The 21,890-nt window shown below is 36.4% G+C and overlaps 3 protein-coding genes across 5 annotated transcripts; 2 read left to right on the plus strand and 1 right to left on the minus strand.

Annotated features, from left to right (window-relative positions):
• On the plus strand, nucleotides 1-10,583 carry LOC100745659. The gene is made up of 4 exons (XM_003489815.4): nucleotides 1-1,502; nucleotides 4,620-4,772; nucleotides 8,125-8,475; nucleotides 8,712-10,583. The coding sequence occupies exons 1-4, from the start codon at nucleotides 912-914 to the stop codon at nucleotides 8,874-8,876; spliced, it is 1,260 nt and encodes a 419-aa protein (XP_003489863.1). The 5' UTR covers nucleotides 1-911; the 3' UTR covers nucleotides 8,877-10,583.
• Nucleotides 10,584-10,734: 151 nt separating this feature from the next.
• LOC100746019 (acylphosphatase-2) lies at nucleotides 10,735-15,429 on the plus strand. Its single transcript, XM_003489818.4, has 3 exons — nucleotides 10,735-11,324; nucleotides 11,886-12,012; nucleotides 14,804-15,429. Exons 1-3 carry the CDS (start codon nucleotides 11,252-11,254, stop codon nucleotides 14,916-14,918), a joined length of 315 nt encoding a protein of 104 aa, XP_003489866.1. The 5' UTR covers nucleotides 10,735-11,251; the 3' UTR covers nucleotides 14,919-15,429.
• On the minus strand, nucleotides 15,374-21,752 carry LOC100745899 (rab3 GTPase-activating protein non-catalytic subunit). Of its 3 annotated transcripts, none has more exons than XM_024367980.2 (19): nucleotides 21,292-21,752; nucleotides 21,116-21,223; nucleotides 20,903-20,984; nucleotides 20,678-20,804; nucleotides 20,368-20,569; nucleotides 19,962-20,289; nucleotides 19,316-19,759; nucleotides 18,858-19,093; nucleotides 18,394-18,759; nucleotides 18,113-18,313; nucleotides 17,651-18,032; nucleotides 17,497-17,591; nucleotides 17,171-17,422; nucleotides 16,915-17,088; nucleotides 16,653-16,834; nucleotides 16,353-16,574; nucleotides 15,982-16,272; nucleotides 15,751-15,903; nucleotides 15,374-15,663 (listed from the first exon to the last, which is right to left on the minus strand). In XM_024367980.2, exons 1-19 carry the CDS (start codon nucleotides 21,374-21,376, stop codon nucleotides 15,511-15,513), a joined length of 4,083 nt encoding a protein of 1,360 aa, XP_024223748.1. In that variant the 5' UTR covers nucleotides 21,377-21,752; the 3' UTR covers nucleotides 15,374-15,510. The 3 variants fall into 3 exon arrangements, with proteins under 3 accessions (XP_024223748.1, XP_012241652.1, XP_012241653.1); XM_012386229.3 differs by having other exon boundaries at nucleotides 18,858-19,237; XM_012386230.3 differs by lacking the exon at nucleotides 21,292-21,752 and having other exon boundaries at nucleotides 18,858-19,237; nucleotides 20,678-20,814.
• Between the last annotated feature and the right edge of the window lie 138 nt (nucleotides 21,753-21,890).

Consider the following 21,890-nt stretch of genomic DNA (forward strand, 5'->3'; position numbering starts at 1 on the left):
TAGCACTTGATAAAAGATAGCGGTGACTGAACAGATGTCAGTACTCACCCGCAGCCCGACTTGTCGGTTGACGGTCTCACGTATCTCGCCCCGTGTGCATCCGTGCATCATCCACGGCGAAGTATTACGCTCTTGCGATTGCGATCCTCGAGAAAGTGAACGATAAGACGAAAGCTTGGAGACGCAAGCGAGACGTTTTACGCGAACGAGATTGTGGAGAATCGAGAATACTGGCAAAATCATCGTTTCTTTTTTATCAGTTGCGATAGGCATCGGCCCTGGAATAGACCAGGTGCGTTTCTGTGCGATGTCAAAGTTTCTGGAAGTCTGAAAATGTCGAGAGGGAACTACGACATCTATTTCGACTTTGTATCCACTGTTCGAGAAAATCGTTCCCTAGAGAATTTCGTGCAAGCAACAAACGAAGCTTCTTCGATAGGATGATCACTGCGATCCAGAGACAGTATTACTTTAAGAAGATCCGCTGCAAAGCTTGATCGTCAAGCCGGAAATCGTCCAGCAGAATCTCTACTAACCTCGAATACTCGTGTAGTTAGAAGCAATAATGTGGAGTTATGGCTAAGATACTCGACTCGACCCGAGACGAACGATCAACAACGAGATTAAACCTAAACATCGGTCGGTAGGGAATCGTCAACGTCGAAGACGTGATTGTTTGTCTGAGTTCGTTTAAGATCGTTGAGCATCGTCTGGAGACTGGTCGCGGGGAGTAGTCGCCGCCGTTTTGAATTGAACTTGACAACGATCGTGATTGAACGAGGCTCAATTGGAAGACCAAAGAACAGCTTTTCTCGTCGAATAATGAGAGGCTCTCGGTGGAATTCTTCGAAAGCTCGACCCGAAGGCGTGCACCACCAAAGAGAGCGTACCATCACAGCCTCGAATCATGCATGATGAGCGGTGCGACTAGGCTCGATCAGGATTGGATGAGAATGGTCGAGTTACGCGGTGGCACCGGTATGACGAGCGGGCTAAGCGGTCGGTCATCGAGTCGTTTTCATTACACGATACTCACTATTTTGGACACTGTGTTCTCGGCTACTGTGGCCGCCCCGGCGGTGGTTGGTTACTGGAGAGGCACCTGGGGCTTGAGCGACGTCTACGTCTATCCGGAGGATCCGGTTCTCAGCAGCTTGACCTCGATAGTGATCGGTTTCATAGGGTTGTTCGCGTTCAACGTTTCTCAGAACGTCCTGAACGAGCTTTTACACCCGGACAAACACAGATTGTCGTATTACGTCGGATCTAGACTTTACACGGCCGTATTCGGGTTTTGCTGCGTAAATGCATGGCGTGGCGCCTGGCAGGCCCTCGACCTGTACACGGAACACACAGCGAGCACCGTTTTCGCCACCACCGCCGTTAGCCTTCTAGCATTGGCGATCATGCGTGCCATCAGGAACATTTCCGCGCCACCGTTCTCCCTTTGCTTGGACTCGTGTCCCGGATACTTCGAAGTGCAAACCATGTTTCGCGTGAACGTAAGTAACTGATCGTTCGTACACCGTAGAAACGTAGAAACGCGAAGCTGAAGGAGCAAGAGTCCGATAGATCGCTTACAAATTCACGCAAAGTTGGATCTAAGTATGGATCGGTCGAGATCCAATCAAGTTTGTAGGAAGCTTTTAGAATAGAACTTTGATGAAATATCGTCTCACGAAAGACAAACTCGATTTTGTATTCCGTGTAGCGATATCTTTCTCGATTATCAGTGGACTACGGACTTTTATGCAAATTTATATTTCTGAGAATACAATTAAGAAGGTAAAACCCTGGAAGAAAATTGTTTAATCTTCCAAGCATTATAAAAAACAGTACACTTTGAATATTTCACGTATTTTTCCCTATTAATCGTTATCTTTCAATACTTTATGTAATACGCGATACAGAGTAATTATCGTAAATTACGAGGCAAACAAATTATACTTTCTGACAATTTTTCTTTCGTTTTTCGCGTATCGATTGCTTCCTCTAATTTTTTTTGTATGAACAAGCGATAGAAATGATAATTTAAACCGCTATCAATTATGACAAGGATACAAACAAGAACCGATGTGTGTTTCTGAATTCTCGAATTTTCAAAGCGTTCAATTTCTAAAAGCGAGATAGCAGAAAATTTTCTATTCCTGTTACCAGAACGATATATACCCTTCTTGCTTTGTTTCGATTATCTTCATATTCTACCATTCTGTTTCACCGATATTATAATGGGTGACGAGTAACGCGACTGAATGAAATTACCCGCAAGGCTACGAAATCTCGTGAACCATTCGTGTCTTTTGAAAATATAAATATTCACAGCTACGCTATCAAACACATATTTCTATCGAGATTAACGTAAATATTACAAAACGCCATCATACGCATGGTCTTTCCCTATGATAAGCTTGAAAATCATAGCAAATCATAACAAAATTTTTAAGAATGTAATTTAAAATATAGGCCATTGTTTTACTCGCTAAATATTATAACGAACATTAAACTTTGAACATTTCATTCTTGCATATTATGTTCATTCTGAACATTTTCGAGTTACCTATAAATCTATAAAAATCGCTGGTTTGGTCATAACTTTATTCTCTGCTTCGACGCGCTTCCATTGAAAAGATGTAATGAATCTTTTAGAACGATACACGCAGAATACTATTTTATGGAAAATAACATTGGATTGTCTTACGCTACTACGATTCTCAATCCTGCAGATATTGATCGGTTGAATCTTAAGTCGGTTATGTCTTACTGTCTTATAAACGAATTAAAAAGATGGTAAAAATCGTCGAATAATCGACTCGTCTCGGCAAAAATGATCACGAACACCGATGCTTTTCATTAAAAACGAAAGGGGGCTAAATGTTAAGTAGGAAACGTAAGAGGTCTAGACAGCGTGTTTTGACGCATCGGTGAAGCTGGAGCCGTGCGATGCACGGCATCGATGCGATGTGCAAGGTATAAGCACAGTTTCCGGCTGACTCTCCCAATACTCGAACAGCATCGCGTCCGTGCAGTTTGCACACGCACGAGCACGGCCTGCAACCGCAATTTTCGATGTTTTAACCTTTCTCCTTCGATCGAACGAATACTCGAATGGAGAATCGAACGATAAGATACGCGAATTACACGCTTCTGTCTATATTTCGTATCTCTGACACGAGTGTTTCTTTATCTAAATTTTTCTAAAGGAATATTTATCTAAAGTTTGCTGAATGATGAATGGAGGATGAAGGAACGAGAATAGAACGCAACTGGTTTTATAACTTGGAATTTTTAAGCGATATTGTACGCTGGATATTATGTACATATATTCTAAAGATTCGGTAGGAATTTTTAAACATTCTGATAGTTCTTTTTAGTTAGATAGTTCTTCTTAGATTTAGCTTTTGATCGATCGTTGTTTTATTTCATCGATGTCTAGAAATGATTTATCGAAGATGATAACGAAGAAGAGACGCAACGGGATGATCTTGAATTAATTATCACTCAGTTGAGTCCTCTCCGTCACTTAAAAATCGAGGACAGAAGGGTGTCGCGAAAAGTCGACGGGTGATAATACACTCGGATGAAAGTTTACCTCACAAATGGTTCGTCGACCGGAAAATTCTTGTACTTTTGATTTATCGAAACGATTCGCTTTCTCGAAAGTAAACCGTGAATCGAACGATAGATTGGAAAGTGTTGGAGCGAAGAACGGTTTAGTTAAAATGTACATCACGTTAAGAGATCAAGCTGCGCGTTTTCAGATAGACATTTTTTTACACCTTTATCAGATATTATTTGGATAGACATGGTTTTCGATGCTTCAGTTTATATTGTTTTAAACGTCTCCTTCCACAATTTTCACTTCTCGTAATACCGCAATGTCATAGCAATATCCCCATCCCTTTTCGACGTGCCAGCAATTTAATGTTCAATGAATCAGTGAATTTAGGGAAGCGTGAGTTAGCGATCCGCGCGAAGAAATCATCATGTACGAACGATGTTTCTAGTTCATCTTACGACGACTGAAACAACGTTAGAATAATTTTGGAAGATTAAAGGAAATAGGCGGGAAAATCGAGAAACATCAGGAATAAAATAATAATAATCTTTCATGAAATAAATTTCGTTCGCCTGGAAATGGGATAGCAACCCTTTCGAGACTGACGATACGTCTCGAGGTAATTAGGTAATTGTTACACAAATTTCTCCGAATTGTTATAATTTTCCCTCTCAGAATCGAGACTTCTTAAAACAAACGACTCTGCTAGAAGTACGACTATGTGAATTTGTTTTTGAAAAATCAGACATCTCATAATCGTATGTCGTAGTACCAAAATTATGAAATTTTCAAAAGACGAAGTCGATCGGTTTTACATATTATTTTGTTTATTGTTAAAAAAAGATACTCAATTGTAAATATAGTATTTTCGCAAAAATCTTATATATTTATCTTGTAGGATAAACTACGAACTCTATTTTTGTCATAAATAATCTTTGACGTAAGCGATACGCGATTAGCAATAGCTATGCGTTGTTTATCATAGTTCCCGCTCTCTTCAAACATTTCCCCATTTCTCACCTGCAAATGATGTTTATCTATTATTTATGTTGTCTGATTGCAGAACACGAGAGACTGGTCGTTGTACTTATTGGATTGTGCCTTCAGCGTTGGAGTGGTTGGTACGTTGGTTGTGTTCGTTTGGAGAGGTGTCTGGATACTTTTCGACCTCTATCTTTTTCCCAAAGATCGAGAATATTCCGCGATCGGGTCCCTCGTGAGTATTATTATTGCTTCTTCTCTCTTTTTTATTTTAATAAATGATAGGTGATCTGAACTCTGTTACGGTTCTCGAATTTTTCTGTCAAGAAACAAACAAATTTTGCACATTGCGCATACGTATAAACAACGTTTGTTGTAAACAACGTTTGCATAAACAATGTTTCATATGTTCTTAGAACTTAAGACATTTTTCGACGATAAAAACGTAGCATTTTTATTATGAACAATAACTTCTTAGCGTAATCATCGTCGGAAAATAATTGAAAATGTTAATCGCTTTTTCTTAAATCGACGAAAGTGAAAAAGCTCTTAATGTTTAGAAATCTCAGTGCGATTATTTAACGCAAAACACCAATTGACATGGCTGATTAATAATGATTTGAAAAGAAACGTCCACGTTACGACAGTCTATTCACCTCAGATCGCGTGAATCCGTGAAAATGCGGTGTGCGTACAAACATTCGATAAAGCAGTGTCCTATCGAACGAACGCGTGTCATCGGGTGTCATTAGCAATCACGTGTTGAACGACATTTTGAAACGTGCCACCTACGCAGAGCGCGGTGAGCGGCACGCCGTTGGTCCGATTGTATAATTGAATATTCGCCAATTGTATGATTGCGAGGGCACATGACAAAACTGTTCACGTATGTATGTGTTCGCAAAGACACTTTATTACGGACTGCATTTACTTGTCTGAATACGTTGCGGAGAGAACGCGGTCAACGAGAGGATTTGTTTAATTTTTCAATAATGACGATCGTTGATCTCCAGCCGGAGACCTATACTCGATGCGATTAAACCGTTCTGTATCCATCGAAATTCCTATTGAAATTCCTATCGAAATTCTCCATTGAAATGGTTCTCTCACGGTGTCTTCGGACAATCGACGATATTATCAATATTTCAAGATTCTCAACGAAAATATGGTATATCGATAAATATTAACAATATGTAACGATAGTCTGAGCGCACCCTCGTAGTATCTCTAGTAGGTGGATGCGTGTTCCGATGAAAGAAACATCTGAAGATCGGAATGTGTATATTTATAAAAATGTATATGTTTGATTACTCTGGATCCTCTTGTACAATAGTTTACTAACTAATAATATTAGTAGATTGATAGGTGACAAGTTGTGGGTTACAGATTTCTCAATTTAAACAAAATAATTAGCTAGATTTAACGATATAAAAGAATCAAATAGAAAAGAATCTATCGATGTTACTGATTTGTGACCTGTAAAATTTCATTCATAATTGTTCAATTGTGTAAGAAACTTCTCCAGGACAACAGTCAGAACGTGCATCCAGTGTAGCCATAGTCTTACTCTTTGATTTTACGCAATCGTGTCGCGTGCCATACTGTTCATCGATCACTCGTCGTTTAAGTTTCGTTGTTCTTCTACATCGACGATCGTGAAATTCTTTCTACAACGTTGGCAAACACAGATGAGCCCACATAAATATTTCGACATTGTGAGCACAAGCTCACAACCCGTGGAATTATTCGGTTGCAAAATGATATTCAATTGGCGCCATGTATCCTCCGCGACAACAATAACATTCGACTGTTGCGACTTTTTCCCCGCTGGATGATTGGCGGAGAATAAAAAACGCGATCGCGGCGTGTTCGAAAGAAATCTGACGCGACATACGTCTGGCCGATGCGAACGATAAGATTTGTCTAGAAATCAGGTAATTGTACCAGTTCAATGTATAGTACGGTATTGATGAAGGCATGAATTCGAGTTATCGAGAGAAAGATCGACGATGTAGGATAACTTGGAGTAAATAAAATCGAATTGCGATACTTTGGCTTTTAATTTATCGATTTCGATAATTCCAGATTCGTGCAAAAAAAAAAAAAAAAAATAAATAAATTCCACGGCGCCAGTCTTCTTCTTTATCGATGCTGCTACTGGACGAACGATCGATTTTAAAGTAGATCGATATCTGCGGTACGAAATCAGCATTAGGGTATCCTCACAATGTTTTCGCCGTCCGATCTTCATCGTCCGGTTGAAAACGAATGTTGGCCGATCACCAGCCAGTGTCACGCTCTTGTTCTACACCGTCGTGTCGATTACGTGTGTAGTCGAGTGGCAATAAAATTATATAATAAAAACAAAATAATAAAATAGCACGATGGCATAGAAAACGAGCATTATACCGGGCGGTAATCGGCAATAATTTATTTTCGACCGGACAATGCGAAAATGCCCTTAGACGTAAATATTTGATTACGAAATATTTGATACGACTATTCTGCTGATGCAACTGTTTCTTAGGAAGTTTGAGAAACAAATCTGAATAGGGAAATAAACCGTCTTGTTACGCTTATCGAAGGTTAACGCATCGGTTTAAAATGCAAAGATAAGAGTAGCTTATTGTTGTTTTAAAAAACATTTATGCGCGATCATTGATAATATCACGATGGTATTTACTCGACGATGCTCGATATCAGTTTAATGACTGATTCAATGAACCTTCCAAATATCGTCGGATGTAAGTTTGAGCAGATGAAATCGATTTGAAAAATTTGGCAGAATTTTTCGAATAACGTGAAATTCTCGAATCGTGTTTGAAATCCTTACGAGAAATCTACCAGATACGATTTGCACGATGATGGCGATAATGTAAATCCTCAAGAGGGTCGATGATTGCGCGAGGGTCATCCAATTCACGCATTTACTCGCTCGTAATGCCGCTTCGAAACCGTGAAACAGCGGCCAACTATTTGTCGTCGGTTGATTCGCTGAAAACTCTGATCAACGAGAACGAAAACGTCATTGACGAGCTGTTTTCTCGGCAAAGTCGATCGAGTGCATCAGACAAACAGAACAAAATCGACTGTAGGATTTGTCAAAAGACGAATTGTAATTTTTCCTTGTAAAAAGATAGATATAAGAAACAGAGGAAGATCAACCTAATCCTGTATAAGAGTATCGACTTACTTATCGAGTAACATAAATCTTATTTCATTCGCTTCTCACTGTACTTATTACATTTCTATATATATATATATAAAATTTCAAGAAATAAGAAATAAGAAACATGCCAAAGAGAGGAGAAATCGAATACATTAAAAAATATTCGCAAAGGGAGGAAAAGATATAAAAATGGGTTTCAAAGATGTAACAATGAAATAAAAAAACGTAATACAAACGGAGCAGCTGAAAATATAAAAGACAACATTCGACAATTGTTCCATCTAAAATAATTCTGAGTCACTTTGATCAAGGATATTATCAAATTGGTAAATCGGGACACCTAAAATGAATAATTTGCAACTGCCAATGATTCTCTCTGTTTATTATATATTTGAACAATTGTCGGGTGCAATTGCAGGCCATCGGATACGTGATAGTGACGGTGACGTTTTCCTTGCAACCATTGATGCGGTACGCGTGTGCTCGTCTTCAAGGCTGGGCCCGTTTAATAGCGGCCGATGGTTTCCTGCTGCTCAGCTTCCTGGGCACGGTGAATGTTTGGCGTGGCATCTGGAACGTATTGGATCTGTGGCTGGTCCCGGATAACCGAGAATTGTCCTGTTGGATCACCCACGTTGGGTGCTTCGTATTCCTCGTACTTCTCAACTGCAGCAATTCCATCCTCGTTCGCGGCGTTTACATCGACGCCGAGGAGGACGACGGCAAATGCGTCGTATTTCCTTGCCACTATCTTCGATTATTCTTCAAGGTTAGCCTATAGATGGAGTCTGTTTAGTTTTGATTTTGTTTAGACTTTGATTCTATTAAAGAAAAAAATTGCAAATTAAATTATCGCCTGAATGTAATTTACATTCCTAATGCATTAACGATCGACTATTTTTCATTTTAGCTTACTTATGATCAAACGTCATTGTTCACTTGAGATATATAGCGATATAAATTTCAATACATCGGTCTAAACGAACGACGATCGTCTGCTTGCAGGTCGAACGCGAGAAGAAGGAAGCGAGACGACGAAACCTGCTGGTTGCCTCAAAGGACTTTCGGCCTCGACCAGATGGAAATACCAAAGACACCGAAAATGGCGCGCTTCTATCGAACAGCACCGCCACGACTATTCTACCAACGAATCCTGAATCTCTCGTCTAATATAAACACCGAGAAACAAGACTCCAAGAATTCGACTGAATTCCCTTTCTGATACTCTCGCCGATCCTCGTGCAATATCAAAATACAGAAAGAAAAACCGGCTATGGAAGGAACATACTTTAAGAGGAATCGGTTTATACTATTTTGTGCTCTCGGCCAGTGATTGTATCAAGTGATAAGTTCAGGGTCACGGAAACTTTTCCAACGCAAACAGAATACACGGGCTTCATATTGAAGTCGTCGAGAAGTTTGTAAAGCAACAACGAGTAGACAGGTAGACGATGGAATTTAACACAACGAATAGTGAAATAGCCGTATAGATCGACAGATAAACGTAGGTAGACACGCAGATAGATGTTTAGAACACCGATTTAAGTTAATCGAATAGGTAAATCGATATGAAAGAGAAGAGAATGGAATCGGGCAAGTTCGTACGATGAATTCAGCGAATGGCTGTGAAAGAGTGACGATTATATGTATATAAGGGACTGTGTGCATGCATGTGTATGTGTGTGTGTGTGTGAGTGAGTGGGTAGGTGGACGTGTAAGTACAAGAAACCGAATGTATATAATTCTGACTTTGTGAGTGCTTCGAGCGCGAATCTGTGCGAGTGCATCCGGAAACGTCGACGAGACGAAACCGAACTTGCTTTGTTCACGACAGCGTACACACAGGCGTGTCGTTAAACGTAAGTTTTACACGTTAGAAGGTACGTGTGTACACACGTATAGAAACACGTACATGACGATTACTACTCGACGATTCGTTCAAAATTCAAAGCGATTCCGTGGGACGAATCCGTGCGCTTTGATCGGAACGCTGGTTCAGAGATCGAACTATCGTGCGTTTTTTCGTGATAATGTCATCGTGAGATCGATATGACACAGTGAAATACGAAAGATCGATAGACGATCAAACGAACGTGTTCGATCAGTGAATGTTTCGACTATCCGTGACCCGATTAATTTACTCAACCGATTTATTTCACGTAAAACGATTAGTTAATAAGGACTCGTGATTATTTGAAATAAATAACGAGAGAATATCACAAGATGAAAAGCGTTGGTCAGCGTCGATTCCATAGGATTTCTAGTCATCGTTAGTCGCCACTTTGATCGTCGGTGCTCCATTCGATCGAGCATTATCGAATTTAACCTTTGAGCGTACGCTTGTGATCCTAGCGTTAGATGAGACCTTGATGATGACAATGGTAATAGACTGGATACGATCATTATAAATGGGTTATAACCTTCTCCCCCGCATCCTGTACACCCCGCAGATTTTGCTCTTGTACATCAATTACGACGTCATGGCGTACTAATAATTAATTAACTGGAATAATGACGGGACAATGGGCGGCTGGCACATCGATGGGAAGTGGCTAGTTCGACGATAAGCGGCTGCCCTCCTGGCCTACATTTAATATTTTCACAATGAACAATGTGCCATCCGTTGCACCGGAAGCCCGACGTCCCGCAGAAAACCGGAATCGATCGCGATCGATCAAAAAAGCCAACTAATCGGAATGTTAATTATCGCTCGAACGCTCGAACATCGTTCTCTAAACACGCGTATTGCCATCGCAAGATTCTGCAGGCTGTTTCATATGACAGGAGCAACGATATACACACATATATTTATACGCTCGTATACGCGACTTTTACCACATTCGTTGAAATAAAAAAGAAAGAATTAAGGCTTACGAACCTTCGGCTTTACATTATTTATATCGTTATTATAACAGTCTTTAACCCATCCGTTATGGTATCCTTTAAACCGAAGACACTTTTACAATGCTTACTTTATCTATACTATATAATTAATCGCGGCACCGCAAATTCTTATCAATAAAAATAACGGTAAACGGAAAAAGTTGATAGAACAATTCCACCTCTTTGCATCGTTTTCAAATTGAATCACAACGCCAGCATGTCGTGAGCCGATCTGCCAAGAAGACTATGCGTACGACTATGAATGAGTGACTAAAAAAGAAAATACGCGAAGGGCGATTAAAAATATAGAAAAAGGTCCCCGAGAAAAGACGTGGACGGTCGAAGGACGATACACATGGGTAACAACAATGATTAGTGGTCGTGGTTGATCGATTTTCGATCGATCGCAATTGGATTCTACTCGACATGGTGGGGAGTCTATTTGAGGCGTCGCGACGCCGTGGTGCAATGATCAGAATCAGTCGGTAGGTCGTATCACAGCGAAAGGTGAAGAGAGTGGCCGTCAGAGAGAACGAAAAAAAATCTTCGCCAAGCAACGAACGTGTTCTGTATGCTGATCGCGTACCGGGAACGTTTCGAATTTTCACAAATCGAAGAAGTGGAGCTAAGGTGACCCGACTTTTCCCCCTTCGCCTGGTAAAATGGCAGCGGACGACCCTCTCTGCAATGAACCTCTACTTTCCGTCGAATTCGAGGTCTTTGGCAAGGTGCAGGGTAAGAGTGTAGTTTTATTGGCCAGGAGATCAACGAGTATTCGGTTAATGTTGTTTCATTTAAAACCAAACATTCGTTCGGATATTTCTCGCGTTGTTTTACTACGATTACGGGGACCACGGCTTGCGACGAATAGAACGTCAAGGTCGAAAGAAATGTGCGTTGGACGCAGTGATATGTCAATTGTAAGATAGCAGACGCTGCAACAATGGATAATTAATATGGAGAGGAGAGAAAATTTGTGAATTTTCTTCGTATTCTTCGGTTCGATCGGACGACTAACGAACGAATCTCTGTTGCTTCAAATGGTGACAATTTGGTTTATTACTTTGCTGTTAATATTCTCAAGGAAGTTCAAGGTTATATCTAGATTCTTGTAAAATTTAACTTGTCACTGCCTAATTCGGTTTGAATTGAATAATTGTCGATGAGACATCGGCAAATGAGGAACATCAGTGGGACGACGGTATAATAGAGCTAAAAATAATGAAATCTGTTTTTCGTATTTTCATTCTTTCGCATCGTTATTACATAATTTAAACTGTGCGTATTTTTCGTCAGGTGTCTATTTCCCAAAGTACGTGAGGGACATATGTCAGCAACTGGGGATTTGCGGCTGGGTGAAGAACACCAAGTCCGGCACGATACTCGGAAAAATGCAGGGACCACGTGCGCTCATCGATCAGATGTGAGTTGCGATTCCTTGTCACGAAGCTTTTGCACAAACCGTCGGTGGCGCCGATCGGTAAACAACGTGAAAGTTCATTTTTGTTCGAATTTATCTGTTCCTCTGATTACCAAGAAAGAGAGATAAAATAAGGCAAATTTGCAGAGAACATATTCCCCCTCTTAGCTTTCTTCGCTGCGCTCAGGAAGAAAACAAGTAGAAAGAAGGGAAAACCGAGCTTCGTTCCTTTCGTTTGTTCGTTGGTTCGTTCGAACAATTGAATAAATTCGTCGAATTAACCCAGATATGCCTGTTGTTCGAAATAATGATCGCAATATGTAATCTTTCGTAGTAACGTTACTTACGTTTAACGTTATTTTTCTGTTTAACCAGTTGCAGTTACGAATGAATAATGATAATCGAATGTTATGCAAAAGCTTCATTATTATAACATCATAGGTTCAATTTAAATCCCAAGTTTAAAGTTGGAATTTTCGAAAGAACGAGATTATGTGGAAAGACATCACGTAAACGTGAAAAGAAACTCGCGAGTGTGTGGATTAAACTTCCTTCCGTAGAACGTTTTGTGCATCAGGTGTAGAAGAATACGAACTCTCGATCTCCCTTTCTTTCGTCTTTTTCTTCCTTTCACCTTCCGATCTTCTCCTTCGTTCCGCGAATTGATGACACACGCGCGCTAACGTAAGCTCACGAATTCAGTGCTCCCGTAAAATCGCGTGACCTTAGCCGCAAATTGCCGAGTAACGGTCATTAGGTAGTTGGGCCTGACTTTAATAACGATCTAATGAAATAATAGCGCGGACCGCGTCGTTGTCTCTTTCCTTCGCGAGTTATCGCCGAATCGCTCCGGTTTCCGACTATCGTCAACCAACCGCTTCTATCGCGTACGATTCTTCGGCAAATAATATATTTTCGTTACATGGAAAACACGCGGCGGAGATACATGAATTATTCCGCAAGCTATTTAATCAAACTATTGGGATTTTTAATTGACATGCCACGTTCAATTCGATATCACGCACATACCGTAAAAGCACATGCTGACTCAGATCCGAAGTATGTTCTCTGAGAACACTCAGAATTGGACGTACTAATCGTTTGATTCTGTCGATTTCACCGAAACGATCATAACTGAATGATACTTGCAATTCGCTTACAAATTAGACCGACGATGACGAGAAATTAAATGAGCGATGATACGGTTCATCTTAATAAGGATATAAAAGAAGAGCAACGAATTCTTCGTAAGGAACGCCAGAGAAAGAATAAGATGAGAAGGATGTAATCGTTATTTAGAGAAGTGAGCCAGACCTACTGATCCATATATTTTGCCAATTGCGTAGAGAGAGAAGAAACTAGATACCAGAAAGATAAATTATTTCTCTCGGACGAACAACAATTGCTGTTGTCGTACGAATAAATATAAACTTGAACGTATGCATTAAACACTTATATACTTTAAGAGACATGTCATGAGACTGATTTCGCGGTCGAATTTCCGCTGCTCGTGAACCTGAAGTCAAAGAAAATAGCTCGGTCGAGGACGAAACATTGGTTTCTGGCTTCTCCCCAGAAGGAATTCGTCCAGGAACTTCGTTTCAAATACGTTGTTTCTTCGTTTGTCGTTATCTTCGTATGCCGCAAATGTTATTTATATACAATAGGGAAATTCTTTTGCCAAGAAGGAAAAGAAAATTGATTCGAATAATAAAATCTCACTGAATTCGCATCGTTGTGCGCTCATATTTTAATCGAAGACAAAAACATAAAGCTGTTTTTTTTTTTTTTTTTTTTAATGAAACAAACTTCTGTTCAGTTTAAGGATAAGTTCAGGAATTCGTATAAATCTTTCACTGTGTAATCATCGTAGATGTTTCACAAGCGAAATGCTGAATTCAGAATATCGATGATAAATGGGATAGTCAGTGCGCCAATGGCTCGTCACTGTTGTTGTCGCGAGACAGCTGATCGACTTTAAAGATCCTACTTCGATAGAGCCGCTTAAAATATCTGAACTCGGTCTGATTAGCCGCTAATTATAATTGCGAAGTGTGTGAAACTATACTCGTCACTATCGAAGATAGTTGCGTATACGATTTGCACATTTAATTCGTTCTTATTTGACGATTAATTTATTAATCGATTTTACGCTATCTTTAATTTGACAGACGTCGTTTACGAGAAATTTGCTCTACTATTTTGTCGAGCTGAAATAGCTTGATGATATTATGCAAATTCGACATTCTATGAAACAGACGCGGAAATGAACACTGCAGTGATTTCAACGCGTGTAGAGAACGGATGATATTAAGGCTTTATTAATGAATAATCTAAACTTGCGTACACTAATATTTCGTAAATACTTTGTACGATAAATATAGAAGTTAAATTCAGTTGTCATAAATTTAATTCAATTCGACGTTTTTAATGAAAAAATTTAATTTTTATATAATCTTTTGTTTCGAAAATAATAGAGCGAGACTAATGTTCTCTTCTCCTTTGACGAGAAGAATTGCATAGCGATAAAATCGTAATATCATCATAAAATACGCAAACATCGTAAAACTAATAATAGACAATAAAAACAAAAATGTCAAGCGGAAATACAATCGGATATCTGTCAGCTGTTTGTAAATATGTTGCAGTCAGAATTGCCAGATTGTAAATGTTAAGAGAAGAAATTACGTAAATCTCCTCATTAGTAATTTAAACAATAGTTTCTAATTGTATCACAAATTATGTAAATACATGATAACCCGTTTTCCTACTATAATCAGTTTTCTTGTTTCAGGTCACAATGGCTAACGAATGTTGGAAGTCCAGGTAGTCAGATTGATCGTTGTGAATTTACAAATTGGGAAGGCATTAGTAGGCTACAATACAAGGGATTTGCAATACGTTTTTAATTAAACTATTTTTTTTTTTTCAATGTCACGTTTCTTTGGAAGTTAAATCGAAAAGATGTACTTAAAGGCACGAAAAGTAACAAGCATCGATATACTTTGAACAATTAAAAAGCTTGAATAATTAAATGATTCTTTATGAAAACATATAGTTCAAAGTATTGAAATTGTTCATAGATTAAAAGCTACGCAACATTAGTGCATGTAAATTACAAGATATTTTAATAATTGTAAGATGTATCATTCGAAATGATTAAATATCCAGTTATTTTTAACGAAAAACAAATTAAATAAAAACACATAGAGTTATAGAATATTTGTTCTTTAATTCATCATATGTGACATGTAAACATACATGCATATTTATGTCACAGTTCGTTGTGATCAAATATCTCTGTGTTATATCTCAATGTTTCAAGCACCTCTGATGTAATGGGATGTTAATGATACATGTCAAATATATTTTATATTTACTTAAAACATCAAATTCAATACAACGGATTAAAAACAGAAAGCACAGATAAATTTATTATACTCATTCCCTACAACAAATTAATTTACTTAAATATCTTAATTTTACTTAAATATCTCAGTATCATGTCGTTCCCTCGTAAATAAACACCGCATCTAACATTAATTGCGCAAGATGATAATTAGAGTGTGTTTCGGGCAAATGTCTTGAGACTCGTCGTATCAATTCGATAGTGTCATCGTTCGAACAATTCGTATAAATTACGTCCGGCACATCCTAAAAATAGTAATCTCATTTATACTAATATTAAAATTTATTAAGAATAAAATGTTCGAAATAAATTTTATGATATATAGAACTTACGAGACTTTCCAAGTATTTCGTAAGAGCTGGACTTATACGAGAAACTTCCTCTAAAAGGTCAGGTGATTTTGAAAGATACGCCATCATTCTTCTTCCAGCAATCGGCAGAAGATCTTCTGCTAATTTCTCAACATCGTTTACAGCTGTAACAACCTATCTCAAAATGGCAAATGTTTCCTATTCTGTGGTATGCTATTGAATATATTAAATTGTAATCCTGCTTATACTTACTTCCTCTGCTAGTCGGTCAAAACCAATCACATATAATTGACAAACTTGATGTATCCTTAGTTCATCGTTACTTATTTTCCAAATAGATGCTAATGTTTGACATTTACTCATCCATTGAATAGCTTGCATCGAACTACTCATTTTACCATCTATTGTTTCTTGATGGATAAAATCCATTGATGCATTAATTATTCGGCATAAAAACGTGGTTCTTAAATTATCTCTTTTATCGTCTCTGTACCATGTTAGCATTACTTTGTCTGCCATTGATTGGAAGAAGTATGGCTGTACCTATATATTTAGAATTCAGCGTGCATAAAAATTATAAATATAGATGTAAATTTCATAAACAATACTTTTGATTTACTCACCACAGAATCAAACAAATTATTTAATGGTTTTAGAACTTTCAAATTAAAATGCGCTATCATATGTAAGACGTTAGCTAATTGTAGATGTAACATGATTAGATCGTACCAAGCGGGTGCTTGAGAAATAGCTAATGCAGCAAAGGGTTGTGGGCCGGAAGTGCATACTTCCCATAGTTCTTCTGATTTAATTACAATATTCTGTCCTACTTCGAGCATTTCAGACTAGTACGACATAAAATATATTTATATCGCTTTAATTAACTTTATATTACACAAAGCATTGATCTATCAAAAACTTACGTCGATGAATACTTCTAAAAATGTGACGCAATCTTGTAGAAATATAACTGCTTGAGCATCAGATAAACCGATTTCCTGCATACACAATCTCTCTTTTGGCAGTTTTCCAAGCTTATTAATTAATTTTGCAACTGCTTCCATTCGTTTTTTTATATGAACTGACCATAATAAGCAACAAACACCTAACAAGGAAGTAATTTATTTACAAAATAACAAAAACGTATAATATATAAAACGAATAATTTCTAGAATCTTCTCTCACCATGCCTCATACGTTTCATTGGTATTTGTCGTAAAACACATAATGCAGCTTCGAGCGACTTCAATTGCGAAATATCTTTATTCCACGACATAGCAAATTCCCAACAGATATTAGCTAGCAGAACACTAGTTGTCAAACTGTATGGAAAATGGCCTTTTAATAATTTAATTCTTTCTGAAAATCAAAAAGAAAAATGCATAATACAATCTAGAAGACCATTAAAAAATGTTAATATAAAGATGCTATTTTTCTTTACCTAAAATACATATATTAGCATTTGTACTATCTTTCTCTTCACTTTCTGTATCAAGAGATTCTGAAAGAGGCTTTTCTACATTAGATTGTGAAACATCATCGACGTTACAAATTTCGTCTGAAGAATTCAGTACTTCTAAAGAATCATTTGTTGGACGTGCGTGATCGAATTCCGTATCTGTTGTATCTACTAATTGAGAAGGATCAATACCCGTAGAAGTAATCCATTTTGCAACTATCTCCGATACAGAACCTAATTATAATGATATAAGATAAAAAATACGTTCTTTGATAGTATTATAACATGTAACTACAACGGTATAATACCTTTCCCTTTTGAGAGAACAGATCCTAAAGATATATCAAATTTTACAAATGGTAGTGCAAAAAATTGCGTTGTAGTATCTGATGGAGGTTCTTGGCTGAAATTAAAATCTTATAAGCATTATGATACTTACAAACAAATTTTATTACTAATTACCTTACAATAGCATCTAAAATCGCAATATCCTCAAGATTTCCAATAAGCAACGTAAATTGACAAGTATCTTTAGTAATATCTTCCCATTCATTTGTCAAGTTATACAGTTCATCGTCTGATTTTAAATTGTTAACAGAATCTTGATGCTGCTTTATCTCTTTCATATCATTCTTATTTTTGATACCTTTTTCTTCTTGAACATTATTATCCTCAGTTTTTTTATTGCACTTTTCTCTATACTTTTCTACAGACATTGCAACAGCTCTGCACATCAAAGCAGCAGTAAGTGCATTAAATGGATTTGTTGAATCCAAAAGAATATTACGAACCTTTTTCCACCATAAAGATATTTCATTATATTCTGCACATATCTCTTTAACACCTATATAGGTATAGAAATAAGGTTTATTTTATGACAACAAGAATTTAGACTTATTAACGATATATATTCTCCGAACTTACTGGCTATTGAGCAAATAGCATTTAAGAGCTGCGTAAATTGTTTTAGTTCTAGTTCTAAAGATACGTCCCGTTTCTTATTGAGCCAGTATATTAAAGCAAATTTCATGAAAACGAATGGTTGAATGTTACTACTTTTAGCGACTTCTTTCCATGTCTCAATTCTATCATACGAATATACGCAGCCTTTATACATTAATTGAGCTAAAAGAAAAAGCCTAATTATTAATAAATAATATATTAATAAAATATATATTCCTAAAATTACATACTAAAATACTTACAAATCTGATGTTCTTTTTCTGGTTTTATGTCTTTTTTAATATCTATAAATCCTGATGTTCCAAACTCGAAACAAGATAAAAAATCTAAAAATATTCTTCCATCCTCTTTAAATTTTACTCTACATTCTGTGCTAGAATCTGAACACGTGTAACTATTTACTTTATTAAACAATTCGAAAATTCTGTGCACTTCTTTCTCAGTAGTTAACAAAGTCAAAGGTAAACTTGTATTATTATCATCTATAGAAACATTATACTCTGGTGTATCAAACTGAGATTTAATATGCTTATAAAAATTAATTATTTGCTGCAACTGTGTTGTTAATAAATAAAGTGTTTTTGTTGTAGGTTCCATTTCTTCTTTTTCTGTAATATAAAAATTATTGTGTTTATTATTTCAAATAACAGTTTGGCGGAATAAAACCTTGTATAGAACTATGTATTAATAATAAATATGTACGTACCATATTCATCTAGTTTTTTGATAAAACAATTTGTAGCTGCGAGTAAAGCATCAGGAATAATATTTTTATTTGACATTAACATTTCCAATGTTTGTACTTTTATTTCATTACTCTTCAAATCTGAACACACACTCTCAATTTCTGATATTAATTTCTCATATTCAAAATCTTCTTCTCGTAAAAATGTTTTCAATTTTTTAAGTATATGTATATCACGTGCTCTCTTCCCATTTTTACTATTAAGAGCAAAATGAAATGGTACTGTAATTTCCTTCAAACCTCCAAGTGGATCCATAAATACACACGAATATTGTGGTTTATTTTTTGATAGATGTACATTATCATTTACACCAAGAAGACCATAATTGATATAAAGTAATCTATACAATAACACTCACTTAAACCAATAATATTACATCAGTTGCCAATAGAAATGTCTAAAAAGGAGAGTTACTCACCGTCCATGTTTACTAGCAGTAAATGTAGTAATTTTAGGACCTTGTTGAGTACTCCATATGTCTATTACACCTTTTTTCGGAGCATAAATAACTAAAAAGAAAGCAGAACGCAATTGTGGAGTCTGTTTAAACTTAGTAAATCCTTTGTGCATTCCAGAATGTTTTTCTTCCTCCACTTCAATCCAACCACATTGTGCATCTCTATAACCTTTCCACATTCTTGTAGCTATGCAATATCTGTTATCTACTAATAATACTCTGCCCATTGCATCTAATATTACTGACAGTGCTTTATTTGGACTGGATATTATCGAATAACCCTCTCTCATAACATCACTTAAGCCAAACCTACAAGTCATTGGTTCAACTGGTTCATGAGTACTAGTTTTTGATGCTTCGAGCGATGCCTGATGTTTTGAATTTCCCCAATTGATAGGAAGCCAACTAAACAGAAAGAATAGTAAAGAAATGATATATAATTGCAAAACTCTCTATATTTATAATGACATGGTTAACAACTAAAATTTCAATTATTAAAACATTGTATGTGACATTCAAGTAATGTAGTTTAACTATATCTCTTCTTGCAGATGATATATCCTTTTGACAATAAATGCATAACATGAATTTATTATGCAACACTTACGGAACAGCAGTTCCAATAGCATTTGCTAGTTTGCTGGCCATTGCTATTGCAACATCTGATAGAACTGGAGCTGAACCACCTTCTAAGGCATAATGAAAACCAACAAATGGACGTTTACCAGTCACAAGAACTAAATTATGCTGTGGTGCACTAGATCTATAAGATGCGTTATATCCACCACAAATTGAAGCTGTCATTAGATGATCAAAGCTATTTACAGAAGTAGTACCAATTACTTCTGAATCATTTACAATATCTTGGCTTTTATAACCCCATTTCTTATATGATAAATTTGTAATAGGTGGTAGGTCATCACAGTTTGCTTGAACTTTAAGTAAAAAAAAAAAACATATTATTATAAATATTAAATTTCAATAGAATAATAACATAATTTTGATTTCTATACCTCTAGCTAAATAATTCCTACATGCTCTTAATGTGGAAAACAAGGGAAAACCTTGCAAGACACACACAACACTATTATATGTCACATGAACTTCTTCAGCCAAACCAATATCACCTACGTGTTTAGGTGAACGAAAAGATTGACATTTTAATCCCACAACTGGTTCATTATGCAATTGTTCCCCAAATAATAATGCACCTGTCTAAATATAAAATAAATAACTTTATATTCATCTCTATTATAATTTAGTTTAACTGTAAGGATTACATTTTCTAAATGATTATCACACATGTAGTTAAACTTGACTTACTTCTGTGTAAAACTTGATAAAACCAGTATTAAAACCAACTATAATACATGTCCAATCTGGATTAGTGCCACTGCTAGCTTTTCCCAATGACAATAATGGTAAACAGATTACAGATGTTATCCATTCACTAAAAAACACTTTCAATATATGGACATATTTTCAAAGAAATTTATCATAGTAAAAAGATACAAAAATTAACATAACATTATTATAATAAAGACTTACTTATCTTTTTTTGCAACTTCACCATACCATATCATATGAAATTTATTTTTTGCTTCATCTGGTTCTAATGAATCCCACCTTGCTAATATGAAATTATTATATTAATTATAAATAATTAAATATTCTAGGTTCAATATACTGCCATTTTTAAACAAGTTATATATATTACATAGTAGAAATATACTATTTAAAATTCAATAATACGAGACATACAAATTAATATAATCATCTTTGTATTATTCGCCATAGCAAGAACATCTCCAGTTGATGATAATGATATAAAACAGTCTTGTAGTGGTAATTCATCTTGTGGAATGTCATCTAAAAAATGTTGACACTGACATTTACCATTCCTTTACGAGACAAAACAAAAGAATACAGTAACTTACGTCTTCTAGTAGAATCTCCAAAAAGTAATTCTTTAATATTGCTTGTATTGGTTAGATTTGCAATTCCCTTTATTTGACAAGACATATCTAATCAATTACATTAATATGCCTGTTTTGAATAATTTCAAACTTTGATCACTCTAATATTACAAATGTTACTCAGGTGATTAGAATATTGAAATTTTGATAGACACTTCACAATAAGACAATAAACCACAAACTGTCATATGCTTGCGAATAGGATAGTAATCGCAGAGATTCTTCATCTAAGACTTCACATTTCGTGGTAAATAAACATTCAATACAATGTCACCGTCCTTATTGCATTAATAATGCGTTATGAATATCAAAAAATCGAAAATACATAAACGTCAACATGGATTGACAACTTTAGCTAAGAAGCAAAATGTAGATGCGCATTAACCATTCATATGAAACGTTATTCATACCAAATTTTAAGTCAAAATGGAGAACACGTGTTGCATGACATCACGTGACGTAATTTGTGACGTTTAGAAACAGTCGCTAGAGTTTTTCTGATTGGACAAAACAGATCGTTGGGACCAATGAAAATGTTCGTTTCTCTGCAATGGTCCGCG

The sequence above is a fragment of the Bombus impatiens genome, unplaced genomic scaffold (genome assembly GCF_000188095.3).
Source record: "Bombus impatiens unplaced genomic scaffold, BIMP_2.2 scf_0377, whole genome shotgun sequence".
NCBI classification, from domain to species: domain Eukaryota; kingdom Metazoa; phylum Arthropoda; class Insecta; order Hymenoptera; family Apidae; genus Bombus; species Bombus impatiens.